Below are 17,814 nucleotides of genomic sequence, written 5' to 3'. Positions count from 1 at the left end.
TCCATTATCTGAATGGAAATAGAAATCATTTGGTTCACGAATGCTGAAATGGAATCTATAAAATACCTTTTTCCCCGCCTATCTGCTATTTTATTTTCTCTATCATAGGTCTTTCTGCTGGTGAATGTATAAATCATTGAATCTGTTATATCTCAGTGAAAACTTATTCAAATCAATCAAATTAGCGTCATTTGACACAAGGCAAATTATTCTGTCAGCTTAAAAATTGGGTGTTCTGGATTTGATGAAGTCGACGAAGGCCATTTTTGCATGGTCCTGATTGGCGAAGGTTCTACCGGTCAGAAAGTTATCAGAGTATTTGAAAATATGGTTGGCGAAAGGTCTGGAGAGTATGGTGGGTGAATACAATAGACTATAATAGAATAGAAGTTTATTTAACCACATTACACCCAACATGTTTGTAGCAAGTCATGACAAATTTGTTACATATGCTTACGCACAGCAAAAGTAATTTCAGATCGGATGAGTATAAAATATAATTTAAGATAACCAAGTATTAGCTTTATTTTCAATGTCTTCCGATATTTCTGTTAGTTTGTTGATACTATTTCCACTGTAGATTAAGGTCGTATAATCAGCATAGAGAATTGTTTTATTTGACGTCATAAAATTGCAGAAATCATTTACATAGATGATAAAAAGTAAGGGCCCAAGGATAGATCCTTGAGGTACTCCATGTACTACAGGTTGGAAGCTAGAAATGGTATTATTGTATGAAACAGCTTGATATCTATTTGTGAGGTACCATTTGATAAGTGTTAACGAAACTCCTCTCACCCCATAATATTGTAATTTTTCAAGTAACAGAGTGTGTGACACGCAGTCAAAAGCCTTAGATAAATGATTCTTTGAGAGAGATAGCAAACCTGTTTTCTAGTGATATTGTCGGATTCTTCAAGGCCTGCCTCACGAAAAGTTGCTTCCAATGAAAAGGAGATTTCTATGAGCAATTAGACAGCGTAGCGGTGGGAGGTCCAATCAGCCCGGTGACAGCCAACTTCTTCATGAAGCAATTTGAGAAGAAGGCAATCAACGCTTTCAATTTCTAACCAACCATTTGGCTACGATGCGTGGATGACACCTTCGTCATCTGGAGACATGGGAGAGACAAACTGAACCTATTTCTAGACCACCTCCACCCTAGCATCAAGTTCACCATGGAGACTGAACAGGAACAACGGATAGCTTTTCTAGATGTACTCGTCGAAAGGCGTGTCACACGACTGACACATCTAGATCAACAAGGCCATGAAATTAAAGACTTCCACAAGTCAGAATAGGGAGGAATCTCAAGCGGTTGCACGTGCATTTCTACTGTATATCTCCAGAGTTACAGACAGAATCGACAAAAATCTTAGGAACGCATAAAATATAAACAAGTTCAAACCCACCCGGAAAATACAACAAAGCCTTAGATCTGCGACAGACAAAAGAGTTCCACTATCAGCTGCGGGGGTATATTGTATACCATGCACCTGCAGAAAAGTTTATATAGGTACCACCAAAAGATCCGTGAGTACAAGGCTGAATGAACATCTCGAGAAGGAACTAGACATCATCAAAAATGATCTTCAACGGAATGGCTACTCCAAAGCGATGAAAGAACAGACTTTGGCTGAAAGACAGCAGGAGCCTCGCAAAAAAGAGAAGTCGTTACATTCAGTGCTTGCACTTCCCTACGTCAGAGGACTATCGGAAAGGATGAGAAGAATTGGTTTCAAGTGCAACATCACAACCTGCTTCAGATCCGGAAACACTATCCGTAGCAGCCTCACAAAAACGAGGCCACCAAACACGGACTGCGATTCCATGAATTGCATTTACCGGATACCCTGTGAGTGCGGAAAATCCTATATTGGTGAAACTAAGAGGCCATTGAATGTTCGTATTGCCGAGCACAAGAAACACACACAGCGGGAGGAGACCAGCAAATTAGGAATAGCAGACCATGTTTGGACCCATCAACATAACATCGAGTGGTCCCAAGCTAAGATCATACACAGAGAGTAACATTGGTTCAAGAGGAAATTCAAAGAAGCCGCATACATGTTGTCCAACAACGTATTCAGCCAAGCTAGCGTAGAGATACGCAACATATGGGAACCTATCATCAAGAGAAAAATGGCCAACTCCCGTAAAATGGTCATTTCTCACTAAACCAGTGAAGCGGAAAAAAAAGCGGAGAAAGTGAAAGTACTCGAATGTCCCATAAATAATCATCTCTCTGAGGAATCAGTCCAGTCATCACCCGAAGACGATTGTGAATACCAACAATTGAAACTTTTTATAATTTTTTTTTTGTTCAATCATTCAATTTTTACTTTCATTCTATTGCCCTATTATTTCATTTCAGGGTTTTTGCTTAATATAATTGTTATTTTTAACTATTCAAATCATTTTATATAATATCAGACAATGGAAATCCGAACTAATGAAATTCCCCTCGTGTGTCTTCGTGGAGCTGAATTTTCAGAAAACTATCTACGAGTAATCTTTCTCTAGGTGGAATAGAAAAATTGTTTAAACCCACCTGAATGGTTTCCCACAACTCATCGCTAGTATGTATTATATAAAAAAATAGATAATTTTTGCAATTTTTTGATTTCAAAGTTACCAGATGACAACAATATTTTGATATACATATTTGTATCACTCGAAAAATCATCTGTTCATTGAGTTTTTCCTAAATTTCCACTCCTCTTCTTCTCTTGAAGTCTGATGTGGCATTCTGTCTTCTGTAAGTTATGTCACTCACGTCATAAGGTACTCTACAAGGTCTTCCATAATTCATAGATGTTAGAGCAGGAATTGGTTTCAATTTCTCCTGAAAATGTATTATCAAGTTCATGGAGTGTCTATATATACCTGATTTTTTCATTCTATCTTGTTTAAGTTCTGCCTAAATTATTATTATAGTCGAAGTAACTGGTATTGTGAATAATTAAAGGTGTCGGCGCCCTCAAAGGCCAAAAAACCAATAGAAAGAAGTTATGCCGCTGCCAACTAGTCCACGTGGACTGAAGATTTGGCGGTTCATACTGGATAATTTTTACTAACCGAGTTTTCGAATTGGCTGAAGAGCAATAAAATTGAATTTGAAGTCATGTTACGATGACGAATAGAATGCGAGGATTTTTATACTCGTTGTGTTGTCGATGTTCAGTTCAGGAACTGATCGCGATTTGAGTGTTGAAATTTGATATTGGTGCAGTTATAATTACTCAAAATTTTTGTAATCTGTTCAAAATATGGCGTCCTTGGACAACTACTGATAGTAATAACGAGTGTCGTAACAACGCAGACTTTTTTTTGTGTAGTGATTCCAATAGCGATGGTGAACAATGCGAAAAAGCAAATCGTTTAAGTCTTTCTCAATTTTCTGTCAATATCAAAAAATGTACCTGTTCAAAAATGTTGTCATGTATATCTGGCAAGTAACTTCTGTTATCTCTACCTTTTCTTTCATCCCACAAAGGTAGAGTTTTGGTAAAGGCGAAATATAGGTCATATTCCGGCAAACTGTGGTGCTGGAAATCGTTGTTGAAGTAGTTTATTTCCTTGGTCAGGTCCACCGGTGGAGCTTTCTGTAAATCAAAGACATGCATAAACGCAGCGGCTTTCAAAACTGAGAATTTCAGCACATCAATTCTTTCATGGAAATGTTACGCACGATATATCACGGAAGAATCAGAAAGAGTTATGAGCAACGATACTAAGATCAGAATGCCTTTGAATGTTACAAATGGTACTTTTAGTTTCCAAAGTTTTTCAAGAATAATCATTTTTCCAAGTGACAATTTGCTGATACTCACCCAACATGTGTCTTCTATTTTTTGCCACCCTTCTTGTTTGTTCTTCAAAACTGCTATCGGTGTATACCACGTAGCTTTACCCGGCATTTTTGCATAAATTCCTAATATTCTGTGTTGACAATTTTGACAGATATTGTTGACTGAGTGACAGTGGTGTGAATATTTATGTCAACTCGGAAATGATCACATTCAATCAAGGATTCAGCTAGTTTTCGACGGTGCGGAAACTCACGATAATCCGTTAGTTAGGTAAGCTCTAGATTATGCTGTAGATGACCCCTCTCGATGAACAATTTTCTCATCCACTCATCCCAGCCAGGCAGGGGTTCACCGTGAAGAGCGGTACTGATGTCTGAGGCATTCATGCCGCCATCCGCCATGATATACAATAAATATGGATCCCTGGGGAACACCAGTGTTGATGGTAAAGGTATTCTAAAGGTATCCATCGACGGCCACTTGCAGTGAACGTTGTATCAGGAAGCTGGAGAGCTATACACAAAAATTATCCGACACAATCAGAGGCCTTGAAAATATCAATCGCAACAGCTTTTGACTTTCCATGTTTCTCGATTGTGTTATTCTGAATGCGGGTGACATACAATAGAAGGTCGCCTGTAGATCCCGCGAGCCATAAAGATGATCGCTCAAGATGTTAAATTCTTTCAAATATTGAAGGTTATGGTGGTTCACAGCTTTCTTCATGATTTTTGATATCACTGATAGCAAAGAGACTAGTCTATAGTTGTTGTCATCGATGACATCGTAATGACATTCATTCACCTATTTGATTTAATCCCAGCCATGAGGAATCTTATTTGATTTGAAAGGGTTATATTTTTAGGAGTGATTTTTGGGAAAGAAAGTTTTTGGCTTTCTACTACTCCATCTGATACAAAAACATGGATGAGAGAATCTTCCAAAGAAAGGAAGGAAGTAATCAATTTGAAAATAAGTAACTCTATACATGGATGTGTAGATCATGCAAAGAAGTAACTTTCAGACACAAACTGAAAGAAAGTCCTCCTGAAACAACTCATCAAGTTGAATCACCATATCGAGAACTTTAGCGGCACTATACAACCCTACCTAACTCCACATCTGATTTCCCCCAAAGGAACGATCAAGGGACGCATTAGAAACCACGGTGAATTTCTCCACCTCGTCACAGAAACCGTCATCGAAGATAATGGCGAAAAAGCAACTATCACAGCCTCCGTCGTCATTTCCCAGAACAATAACTGATAAAGCCTCATAATCCCAACTCCAATTAAAAAACATGCATTGTTTTCAACGAGTTCTACTTCCGTAAACTTCGCCGCTGAAAGAGGTATGAAAAGCTTCACAATCTTTTGTGCGCGATTGGGGTCATTCAAGCGGCGATGCCGTTATTATAGAGAAGCTTTAGACCAGTCTCTTGGTCATGATGGAATTGGGACGCGGTGGTGAGAGTTGGTCAAGGCTGATCACTGTTCTAGACTGAGTGTTGAGAGAGAAATATTATGTTTTCTCAGTTTCACGGGCGGTAACAGGGTAAAAACACTTCTCAGTATTCAGTATCGGCCAATTCTATCAAATACAGGGTGTTTCAAATTCGATTGTCACCTTTGGGATCTCGGAAATTATGAGAGACACGAAGATGGTTGAATCGGAGCAAAGTTGCGCATTTATCGGCATATATGCCGTTGAAAAAGTTCTGAAATTCCGAGTATATCCGGAGATATCCGGAAAGAACTGAAATTTTGGAAAATGGTTTTGATTTTTGGGTTTATTTTTCGATGGATTCGGAAATCAATTGCACTTCCACTTCGCCACTTTTTCGCTGCCACATAATGGTGTTTTCATATTTGCTGTCAGACGTTTCGCCGTCCGGCCACCATCATCAACTTTATTTTTTCTTAAAGGCGCTAGATTAGATTAGATTAATATGGGGCTTCTGTGCTGAACAGCCACTACACTGCGACCTTTGCAGGTCTATTGTGTGTGCCCTCGTGTATGCTAGAGTTCCTTGTCTAGGCCCGTCCTTGTAACTAGACTCCATAGGCCAGACCTCGAGTTCCCCATATATTGAGAGGGTTGTGGTTTTTCCTCTCCTAATGTTGCAAACATTATCCTTGACAGACCTTCGCAATAGCATATGTGTACAGAGGTTTCCCATCCTCTTGGCAAGCCTGCATAGGGCTGTGTCTGCCAGTCCGATGTTGTTCATATGTTTGTTGAGTCTACAGTGTCTCGTCAATAACCCGACCAGAACTCTAGTTGATCGCCTGTTCAGACTTAGTAGGTACTCCGTAAATTTTGGCGATGGCTCTTTAATGAACTCTTTGGCCTCTCTAATACCCGGGCCTTATTTCACCATTCTTGAGATTGTTTTCTCTTCCAGTTGCTGTTACAAGTTTTTCGCAGCGCTTTTGTTGTACGACAAAAGGGTTCTGGGCCAATGGGGGAGCATCGTGCTCCTTCTCGTGCTAGTGAATCAGCCTCTTCGTTGCCTTTGTAACCTGTTTGGCCTGGTATCCAGGCTAATGACAGTCTGTTTTGACTACCTAGTTCTTGTAGCTTTTGTAGGCAGTTCCAGACCAGTTTGGAATTGACCTGCATGGAGCTAATTGCTTTTATATCTGCTTGGCTATATTGCAATAGTCTTTCCCTTAAACTCCTGCCTTAGTAACTCTTCTGCGAAGTGACGTATTGCTGCCGTTTCTGTCATATCGTCACTTTTTTACCTAAGCTCAGTGAGACGTTTGTCTTTGGTTTAGTTATATAGATTCCTGCTCCTACACCTTCTTCAGTTTTTGAGCCGTCTGTGTAACAGGCAATCTCTGCATTTATTGGAGGTCCTCCCTTCCATGCCTCTCTGCCTGTTATAATTGTTTTGAAGTTTTTTCCGAAGCTATAATGAAGAAGCATCTCATCCGATGGCATTCCCATTATGGGGTCGTTTTCCAACTCTTTGTTTAGCTCGTTGTACTTCTTACCGTGCAGCATGCTTGTATGGGCGCTACATTGGATTCTTTCTGTTTTGAATAGAACCAGATTTTATCTTCTCAATGATGTATCATAAGTTATCAATCTTTTTCGAAAAATTGGAGATATTGAAAAAAATAATTCTTATCATAATAGGCTTTGACTTCGATGTTTGTAAATTTGACTTTCAATTTGTCACACTCAATGACATTTTGTTATTGTTCAAATCATTGAAAAATGGCTTTCACGAATGAAGAAAAAAGATATATGATACAAATTTATTACGGATACGATAGAAACAGTGTTAGGACTTCGGAAATGTATTTAAACTTATATTCTGAAAGACGACAACAACATCGAACTATGTTCAAGTTATTGAATCGAAATCTCACTGAGTTTGGTTAATTTGAAAAGCCGAGGAAAAAATACGGCGACAGAATGGACCAGGAAACTACAGAAAATTTGATGAATGAGGTATGTATGAGTTAAGTTAGATATTGTGTTCTTTTCAGTGAAAATTATTATTTTGCAGATAAACATGAAGCCGGGAAAATCTATACGTCAAATATCCTCCGAAATGAATATTTGTCATACAAGTGCTTGGAGACATCTCAAAAAAGCAGTTTGAAATGTTACAAAATACACATATCTCAAAAATTGTATCCAGGTGATCCCGAAAGCGATGGAAAATGTAGTAGGGACCGATGAAAGCACATTTGGAGCATAAACAACCCCAGGCAGTTCCGAGAAATTCGACCTCCATTGCGATTTGGTATGAACGTGTGGGCAGGAATTTACAAAGATAGAATTTTGAGTCCTCATTTATTTGACGAAATTCTCAATGGAGAAACCTATCGCCAGTTTTTAATGTCAATTTTTGAAGACTATTTGGACGATCTACCTTTAGCTAACGATAACATCTGGTTTCAACATGATGGTGCTCCACCGCACACTACCAGATGAGTATCTACTCACCTGACTGAAAGGTTTGGTGATAAATAGATAGAGAATAATGGGCCGGTGAGGTGGCCAGCAAGGTCTCCAGACTCAAGTGTTATTGATACATTCTTATGGGGTACACTGAAAATAGAGTTTATGGTCAGAGGGGATATCAAAATATTGATAACCTTCAGTACAGCATTGTTAGAGAAGGGCACAGTTGTGTTATCATGAACAAGGTCAGCATTTTGAGCATTTGCTGTAATTTATAATTGAAGTTCTATTTTCATTGAGAAGGACACAATGTCTAATTTACCTCATACACATCCAATTTTTCAAATTTTGATTGTTGATTCTATCTCCGTATTTTTTCATTGGCTTTTCAAACGAATCAAACTCGGTGAGATTTTGAGCCAATAACTTGAACATAGTTCGATGTGGTTGTCGTCTTTCTGGATACAAGTTTAAATACATTTCCGATGTCCTAACACTGTTTCTATCGTATTTGTAATGAATTTGTATCATATCTCTTTTTTTTCATTTGTAAAAGCCATTTTTCGCCAAAAATTCAATAACAAAATGTCATTGAGTGTAAGAAATTGAAAGTCAAATTTACAGACATCAAAGTCAAAGCGTATTATGATAATAATTATTTTTTGAATATCTCCAATTTTTCGAAAAAGTATGATAACTTGTGATACATCATTGAAAAGGTAAAATCTGGTTTAATTCAAAACAGAAAAAATCCATTGTAGCGCCCATAAGAAAAAATAAGTTGATGGTGGGGCCGGAAGACGAAACGTCGGATAGCAAATCTGAAAACACCATTATGTAGCAGAGGAAAAGTGGCAATGTGGAAGTGCAATTTATTTTCGAACCCTTCGAAAAATAAAGCTAGAAAAGAATAAAAACCATTTTCCAAAATTTATGTTTTTTCCGGATACTGAGGATGAGGATTTTATAGTCCTTAGTTTCATGGAGGGCAAATGAATTTGTAATATTTTGCTGAGAAAAACTAAACATCAACGATTGATTATCGTACAATACCAGGATTCTCAATCAGAGTTCCGAATCGTCAAACACGGGGTACCCCATGGGTCTGAATAAGGTACTCTCCTATTCATTTCATATATCAATGATCTACCGCAAAACTTCTCACCATCATCATGCATGCTGTTGGCAGATGATGTAACCATATATGAATCACATGTTGATAAGCAAATATTGTCAAATTCAATGAAATTGGCGAAGCATAGAGCGAAGGAAGAGTTTCTAACAAACAAATCGTAACAAAACCCTAATAAATGCCAAAGGATTTCCATTTAAACTGAATGTCGTGAGAACTCAGCAAATGAAGTTGAACTTTTGGGTATAACCTTGGATCACTCTTTGAAATGGAACTGTTATATTGACAAGGTGCTCTAAACTTTCTAATCAACTATATCTCCTAAGACAACTGAAAAAAGTAACCTGTGGTTTCAGAAGAGCAACTCATAATAAAGTATACATCAATGAAATCAGAATATGGGGCACTATTTGGCGTCCATAATAGAGAAAACGTTGATGATGATTGCCAGAAGGCGAAACGTCGGATAGTAAAACTGAACTGGTCAGTCGGTAGCCAAGCGGTTCGGCGTGGGTGCTTTGTTCACTCACTCGAATTGACTGCCGTGTTGGTCGGTGGTTCAAGCCCTAGTCTGAACGATCGATCTTCACTTGCTACCGTCCAATCCGTGTTAGGAATCACACGTTAAAAGGTAAGACCTCGTTAATCCCTTGCTCGCACAAGTTTCGACTTCTGAGGGTTGTCGTTCGTAGGGGTGCGACAGCTGGTTAACGGAAAAACAGATTTTAAACAGAAACAGAACATGAAAACTTGTAGCTGAAAAAATGTATCAATGAGAATGTGTTTTGGGTTTTGAGCTATGCTAGAAAAAAATAAAAACGAAAATTCAGATTTTCTGTTTTTTTCTTATATTTCCAGAAATACTGGAAATTTTTCAAGTTTCAAACAGTATTTTATTAGGCACAGAAAAACTCAAATTTGCTCCAATTTAAGCTTTGACGTATCTCCCGTGGTTTGGGAGATCCCAATGGTAGGGTTTGAATTTGAATTGCCCTGTATGAAAGTGACTCAAAATCATCTCAGAATGTCAAAACAAACTGTTTTGAAATGTAGTGTGTACCATTTAAAAAAAAATTTGCCCATTTATATATTTTCAGAATCAACACCGATTTCAAGTACCTATGCCATTACTAAAAGTAGTTATCTTTGTCTATACCTCAGTTCTCACTCTACGTTAATCACTATGAAAAACAACAACAACAAAACAACAAAAGGCAGGTATACCACCTAAATTTATTTTACAATTTTGCCCTATCTATTATTTTACAATATATGTTTATATGTCAAAATTCCCCAAAATACTTGGGTATTAAATGTTTCAATAAAATAACAACTTTTATAGGGATCAATAAAAGTAGAACTGTAATGAGGAATGAACTATATGATTTCTTGTTGGATAACAGTATGGATGAATTTCTTGCTTTTAGTGCTTAGATAAATGACTTAGTTTATTTTATACATGTAGTCTTCATTTTTAATTTTGTTCAAGATCAAACATTTTTGTTTTGCTTTTAGCGTTTTTCTTTTGACTAGTCCAATAAGTTTTGTCACGAATTTAGTCTTGTAATTACGTATGTGTGAAAATTTTAGTGATGAATAAGACTATTTCTATTTCTATAAAACAATTTTCAGCTATATAAAAATTAATTCCACAATAATGCCTATCCAAATTTTTTTGGATATATTGTGAAATAACAGATAAGGAAAAATTGTAAAATTAATTCAGGTTGGTATACCTGTATGGTTGGTACGCCTGAATAGTTTACCTGTATGGGTTACCTTTATAGCATAAATAGGATTAGCTCGCATTAGTTTCTAGTTTTAATCTTCCTCTTTGAAGATGATCACTTGGTGATCGAAACACGTGGCGGGGTGTTAAAAATAACGTGTTGGGAAAAAACTCCAGTAATATTTTTACTACACCAAAGGTTCCAAACAGTGCATCATAAGTACTTGTTGAGAGCAATTCGTATACCTAACCTCAAAATGAAAGAAATGGAATACTCGGAAGTTGAAATTGACAAAAAGAGTATTTTTGTATTCAGTATAAAATTTTAAGAGTCGGTACAATCAGAATCAATTTTCCGAATGTGAGTTCTATTACTGTCACAAAATGGAAGTGGCTGACGATCATCGGGACTCTGTACATGGAAACTCAATTTCCAATGATTTTCCTTTCCCAAACCCGCATGACGATCGTTGCGTCCAATCCAAACCCATCTCGCCTACTAACGCGATCAATTTAAGTCATCACTGACGAAGTTCCCGGCTAACTATTCGCAATTAGCCAGATATTCCCAGTGGAACTCGCAAAGCGTGTTCCAGGAGATCCATGAGAAATAATTTATGTCATAATGCCGGTGACGGGCAGAGAGACCGTTAATTTAGGACTACAATAACGCTACAATAACGTGATTTATTCGAAAATTCATCTCGCTCTCAGATGGAATCGATACGATTTTCATCAATCCCGTAATGGGAGTGGCTAACTTTTTCCAATTTGCGTGTGCCATGACAAATCGGTAATTCCAATCGTTTACTCACGAACTGTCGCTGAAAATACGGAATTTCATGGAATTACTCTTGATGGATTCGCATTGGGAATGTGTTGGTCATAAATATGATGTGAATTTGAAAATACGAAACGGTAATTCACGTAACAAGTCCGGAAGCTGCTGTTTTTATGCACGACTAGAAAAAATTATATTCCTTTGAAATGCTTGGTATATCCAAATGACTTTTGTTGAAGTCAGAACAAGAAGGTAAAGTTTCCGTTTCACATTGAGTGGTTTCATCTGTTAATTTTTCAATGGTCGTAGTCGTTTCAATTTTGTTTGTAAGTGAATCGTCTGTATATCTTTCAGCGACATTGGTGGACTTCCAGCCACCGTGTCTCTTCAAATTCGGAATGTTTCCACCATTGTCAGCAAATAACGTCGCTAAAATTCGACCAATGCTACGGCCTGTGTGATTTTTAGGATTCTCAATTCGAAATTCCCAAAACTGTGAATACCAACAGGCTTAATTAAACATTTTTCTCTTCTGTAATTCAAGAAAAATCAATATATGTCAAAATTTATAACTCTTTCAAAATACAAATCATGAAATTATAAAACAACAACAAAAATTAATTGGCGCTCCGGGGTGACTTTATTGATTCTAGTGGCGCATTTGCTTTTTCAGCTGCAGGAAAACCCGGAAAAGCCTGCAGCACCACATCATCTGAAGATCTTGATCTGCCAATGTCCTCTCTCTCATAAAACAAAATGTAGGGTGTCTCGAGAGACTCCACTTTCCTGAAAAGGACAGGATGGACGATGACCTAGGAGGACAACTCCTCGGGACAATGTTATGGGCCTACACTCGTCCTCCCTACTCTACAGATACAGATACTACAATCGTAATAGTTTTTTAAAATTATCGTAAGCATTTTTGAAATATTTCATTATTTGCTGCCTCAATAATTTTTTTTAATTCAATGCTGTTGAAGACTTCTGATTTTCTTACTCTATAACCAGCATTCTTCCTTCCTGAAGAAATGCGACGACCTTTCGGAAAGTGACTATGTTTACATCGTTCTTCACTCAAATGGCACTTTCAACATAGACTAACATGCTATTCAGGATACGAGGATTTGACAGTTTCAGCTTTTTGAGCCAAATGAGCCAAAATTACTGTAATAGTTTTGCATTTCTTCATATCTCTCCATTTCAAAAACTAATCATAAACGTTTTCTCACCTGGAATTTGATTTTTCAAACAATAATTGTGCTATAGCAGCAGCTGCTGCAATGGGAATTTTGTGGGTCACCTTTTCTAACTCACTATCCTTGTTGCTTTCTATAGTTTATTGCGATGATTGCGAACAAGAACAATGCGAACTTTGTAAAATCAGAATGTCAACTAATTCTATCTATCAGTCATTATTTCTCTGCTCTGATGATGATCAACTGCATTTATCGAAACCATACCTAACAAGATTTCCATATTCACAATAACAACAACGATGTAAGTCGAAGCTGTGTCAGAACATGATTACCTCTTTTTATTCAAATTAGTTGATCAAAATACGGATAAAATCGAAGGATCCTGAAAAAATTCCAAAAATGCTCGGCCTTCATACCTGAAAATTAGTAACACTAATATTTTTTCAAAATCGATGACAACATTAACATCATGATATCAATCCTTATCCAACTCAATGGTTTCATATCAAAGTTGATTATGTAACTCTAAATCTCTTTTTAAATTACTGGAATCGAACCTTTTGTTTTTTTTGATGAAAGTATCTAAAAAAGGGAGTAAATTCTCCAACCTTTCTTCGATGTTCCAGACTATCAAGGTTGCAAGTGATGTTCGTGTCTCCAATCAGGCGAATGGCCCTTTTCTGGATGGAATCCAGCAACTTCAGGGTACTTTTTCGGGCAGAGCTCCATACATGAGAACAATACTCCACAGAAGGTCTGATATCAGCTTCATGAAGCATCAAACGTTGCTGAGGTGTGTAGAGTTTTCTGGTTCGGAACAGTGTTCCAGGCTTATGAAAAGCAGCCTTTGCAATTCCAGCGACATGATTGTGCCAAGACATATTGGTGTCCATTTTAATCCTCAACAAACTTATCGAGGCAGAAAGTGGAATTATCTGTCCTGACATATTATATCCGGTTTGGAGACATTTATCTTTTTGAAGAAAACCGATGCCTGGGTTTTTTCAGCAATGCCTAAAGCGATGCCAATTATAGGTTCTGGTCCGATGAAACTGCTTGCAGCCCCCTCCTATGCAAGGCAGACAGCAGCCTCATTGCTTTCCAGGCCTGTATGGTCAGGAACACAGACCAGAGACAATCTGTTAAGTCTTCCTATCGAGGAAACTCGTTTTTGGTAATTTGCTACCAATTGCTACCAAGAGCTTCCTTCCTTTCACCCCAATTCCAAAAAGCTCCTAGATCGTAATAGGCAACCTCATCCTGCCGGAAAAGATGTGCATCCGCAGCCAATGTCTTGGAATCTAAAGGAATGACGTGACAAGTATGCTGTCGTCAGCAAAGCAATATATTGGATTATTTATTGAAAAAGTCATTGATATACAATAAAAAGAGGATTGGAGACAATATACAGGGCTTTTCATGATGAGCGTTAATTAGCCGTTTCTGACAAACTATTCGACGGATCAACCTGAAAATTTCACAGTATGTATAAATCAATATGACCTACACCCCTAAATATTTCAGATGAAGCGGCATTGTCGCTTCTACTATAAAATAGCGGCTTCTTTGATTTTTCAAACGGAACACCCCGTATATAATATCATATTATGATTCATTATCACTTTGTCAACAAATTCATATACTATTTCCCTATACCTATCTATCACCGTTTAGAAGGTATAAATTAATTTCGATAATTTTTTTTACCAAACATGAACTTTTATAAATGCTGATAATCTTGAACTCTCTTGCATTAAAACAATCAAATTTGAAATGGATTGGAGTGATACTATGAGGATCTGCACTCCGAGTCATATTTTCATTTGCCTCATACAGGGTCTTCAAAAAATGCAGATACTTTGATCTCATGAAAAAATTAGTGGAACTCAATTTTTTCAAATGGAACACCCTGTATAGTTCAACATTTAAGAGCTCTACATCCAATTTTAGATCAACTCTGTTCAGATAATACTATTTCTATTTTGAACCGTTTTCGAGATAAACTGTTTCAAACGGAAACTGACGTGGTTTTCTTGCTCGTTTTTTTTGAATTCATCACTTATTTTGGATATTCAACATTTTTTTTATACTTAGTAATAATTCTTTTTGATCCAGTTTTTCAACTGTCTTAGATCAGTCAATTCGAAATTGGTATGTACCTACCTTAGAAAAAGTTACAATTTGTATACATTGAGGTATTGGTCTCTAACGTACAACAGTACACATTAATATTTTTTAATAGTGTGTTTTGGAAAAATAAATAAACCAATTATTTAACGTCAGACTTTCGTCCACAACTTCCGAAGCCGAATAATAATGTGATAAATCGACTACTGAAAAACTGTAGGTTGAATGGAACCTTCCGTCCAAAAATCATTCGTAAGAAGACTAAAATGGATTATGATGACAATGGTATAACAGTTTTGGGATACTTTCATGCATTTCCAAATGCTTCTCTGCACGAGGCTGAAAGGGAGATAGGTATACCCTACGTGACAATTTGTCGAATTCTTAATAAGCATAAATGGCATCCCTATAAGTTCTACTGTGTCCAACATTTGAAAGAGACTGATTTACCTCTTAGAGTGGAATTCTTTGAATGGTTACTTGTCGAAACTCAAGAGGATGAACATTTCCTTGACAATATCATATGGACAGATGAGGCCAAGTTCACAAAAAATGGAGTTTTCAATAAACACAATGGTCATTATTGGGCGCCAGAAAATCCCCATGTTGTCCGCCAAAGGCGTTTTCGAGAAAGATGGCAATTCAATGTATTTTGTGCCATAAAGAATGAGTCAATTTTTTATATCGAGTTTTATGATGATAATTTGAATGCATCAAAATATGAAGATTTACTGAGGAATGGAATTCAAATGATTTTAAATAATAGACCAGGAAGAGAACGTGTATTGTACCAAATGGATGGTGCTCCACCCCATAATTCTCATTCAGTCAGCAAAGCTTTAACCGAAATCTTCGAAGACAGATGGATTGGTAATAATGGACATTTTCGTTGGCCTCCTAGAACACCAGATGGCAATCCATTAGATTATTTCGTGTAGGGTTCCATTAAAAATATGGTTTACTCTACTCCAATAACAACAATAGAAGATATGAAATCGAGAGTTACAACTGCTTTCAATAGTTTGACTCCAGACTTGATCAGAAGCGCTACACATGACAATATTTTGAAGAGATTACATGTTTGTTCAAGTAGAGGTGGAGATGTGTTTGAACATATTCTGAAATACACTGACGATTAAATTAACTCATTAATTTATGGGTTTATTATTTTCAGTTCGTGTTTCAGCGTTAATAAAACTATTGTTTGAAGAGAAGTTTCATTCGATGGTTGAGGAGTACTTCAATAATTATCTTTTCATTGTATTATCTGTTACTAATTGAGAAACATCAAATGAAATATGTTTTACAAAAATGAGTGATGAACAATGAAACCATGTCAATTTCCATTTGAAACAGTTTATCTCGAAAACGGACAAAATAGAAATACTATTATCTGAACAAAGTTAATCTAAAATTGGATGTAGAGCTCAAAAATGTTGAACTATACAGGGTGTTCCATTTGAAAAAATTGAGTTCCACTCATTTTTTCATGAGATCAAAGTATGTGCATTTTTTGAAGACCCTGTATGAGGCAAATGAAAATATGACTCGGAGTGAAGAACCTCATAGGATCACTCCATTCCAAATTTGATCGTTTTAGTGAAAGAGAGTTCAAGATTATCAGCATTTATAAAAGTTCATGTTTGGGAAAAAAAATATCAAAATTAATTCATATCTTCTAAACGGTAATAGATAGGTATAGGGAAATAGTATATGAATTTGTTGACAAAGTGATAATGAATCATAATATGATATTATATATGGGGTGTTCCATTTGAAAAATCAAAGAAGCCGCTATTTTATAGTTGGGGACTTTAATGTATAATTTTCTCATCAAAACAACTGAACCATACCTGAACAATATCCACTGGTAACAGGTGAATATTGGTAATCACAAATGAAAATTGACAATCACTCTTCCTATGAATACATTGAAATCAGTCGATCTTCACCACCACGTGTTTCACCGGCAGATGATAAATAATGATTGGACCTTCCCTCACTCTGAACCGGGTCATTCAAAAACTCCATTTAGGGTCTACACGTCCATGGAAACAACTGAAACAAAGTTGTCCCGAATGTAGGTCAAAAGTATATCCGCGAATGTTTATGCTTTTTTCATTTCGATACTGCAGAAGTTTCACAATGATCGTGAGTTATGGGACTGTATTTTGTTTTTTTATAGCGTGTCATAACGCGGATGGGATGATTTCGTTTTTTCATTACCCAATTTATGAGGAAGTATCCAGGTCGAATGTATCGGACAAATAAAAGTTTGATATCTCTGTTGTTGCAGTTATATATTCGAATGGGAGGCAACAAAAAATCAGTTGAAGTTATTATTTACAATACCAGATAAACGTGATACTGTAGTTCGCTTGGTTTGACCAACATACTTTTTTTCCCAATCCTTGCAGCTCATTCCGTAAATATTTATGACATTTATTTCTCCGTCACCCTATCTTTTGTGTTGCCCAATACTTGCCAATACAGTTTTGAAAACCAATTTCATTTGATTTTTCAAAAGTTCGAATTTGGTCCATATCGAGTGGTCCAACGAAAAGTATGCACCTTGCTTTTCTCCTTTTTTTGTAACTTAACGCAAAAAAGCTCGGACAGGTCAATTTTGCTTTTGAGGGGGACAAATTTTAGATGTATTTTTCTACCTTCAACCCCCTAGCGAGGGTGAGTAACAACCCTAAACTTTTAAATGGAAAGTGGGGTCGAGTTGAATAGTTATAAAAAAAGCAAGAACATTCACTCGATATTTTTGGTGTTAATGAAAATTCGGAAAAAACAGCATTTTTATCATTACTATATTCCTCAATTTCTCTCGTGCGTTTTTTGGTTCGAATAACAACAACAAGAATTTAGGCAAACGTTAATTGATTCAGTTCGGTTGCTTTTGAAATTATTTCAACTTTACTATAAAAATGGTTTATTCCATTCCTGAACGAGTTGAAATTATTAAACTTTATTATCAACATAATAGTTGTGCTAGACTTACTGCTCGCCTCTTTAATAACAGTCATCCCGGGAAAAATGTGAATGATTCGTACGTTGCCAAGTTAGTCCAAAAGTTTGTCGATACCGGATCTGTCTGTAATGTGAAACAC

At 36.7% G+C, this 17,814-nt stretch overlaps 2 protein-coding genes across 6 annotated transcripts in view; one reads left to right on the top strand and one right to left on the bottom strand.

The window, feature by feature from the left end:
- Positions 1-17,814, top strand: part of Nckx30C — a 163,779-nt gene that overhangs the window by 41,158 nt on the left and 104,807 nt on the right. The gene's annotated exons all lie outside the window — the stretch shown is intronic.
- On the bottom strand, positions 2,598-4,054 carry LOC111507092 (uncharacterized). The gene is made up of 3 exons (XM_023162340.2): positions 3,834-4,054; positions 3,423-3,605; positions 2,598-2,845 (listed from the first exon to the last, which is right to left on the bottom strand). The coding sequence occupies exons 1-3, from the start codon at positions 3,918-3,920 to the stop codon at positions 2,705-2,707; spliced, it is 411 nt and encodes a 136-aa protein (XP_023018108.2). The 5' UTR covers positions 3,921-4,054; the 3' UTR covers positions 2,598-2,704.

The sequence above is a fragment of the Leptinotarsa decemlineata genome, unplaced genomic scaffold (assembly GCF_025532065.1).
Source record: "Leptinotarsa decemlineata unplaced genomic scaffold, Ldec_3_MD MMD2_tig00026307_RagTag_RagTag, whole genome shotgun sequence".
NCBI classification, from domain to species: Eukaryota; Metazoa; Arthropoda; class Insecta; order Coleoptera; family Chrysomelidae; genus Leptinotarsa; species Leptinotarsa decemlineata.
Note: the sequence above shows the minus strand (reverse complement) of the source record. Positions and strands in the feature narration are given on the sequence as shown.

What these genes read in the sequence shown, in the direction of transcription:
- LOC111507092 (XM_023162340.2), bottom strand. Translation starts at nt 3,920, where the DNA reads ATGCCGGGTAAAGCTACGTGGTATACACCGATAGCAGTTTTGAAGAAC. An exon ending in AAATAGAAGACACATGTTGG is followed by an intron (nt 3,606 to 3,833) that starts GTGAGTATCAGC and finishes TTTGATTTACAG; the next exon opens with AAAGCTCCACCGGTGGACCT. An exon ending in ATGACAACATTTTTGAACAG is followed by an intron (nt 2,846 to 3,422) that starts GTACATTTTTTG and finishes ATACATTTTCAG; the next exon opens with GAGAAATTGAAACCAATTCC.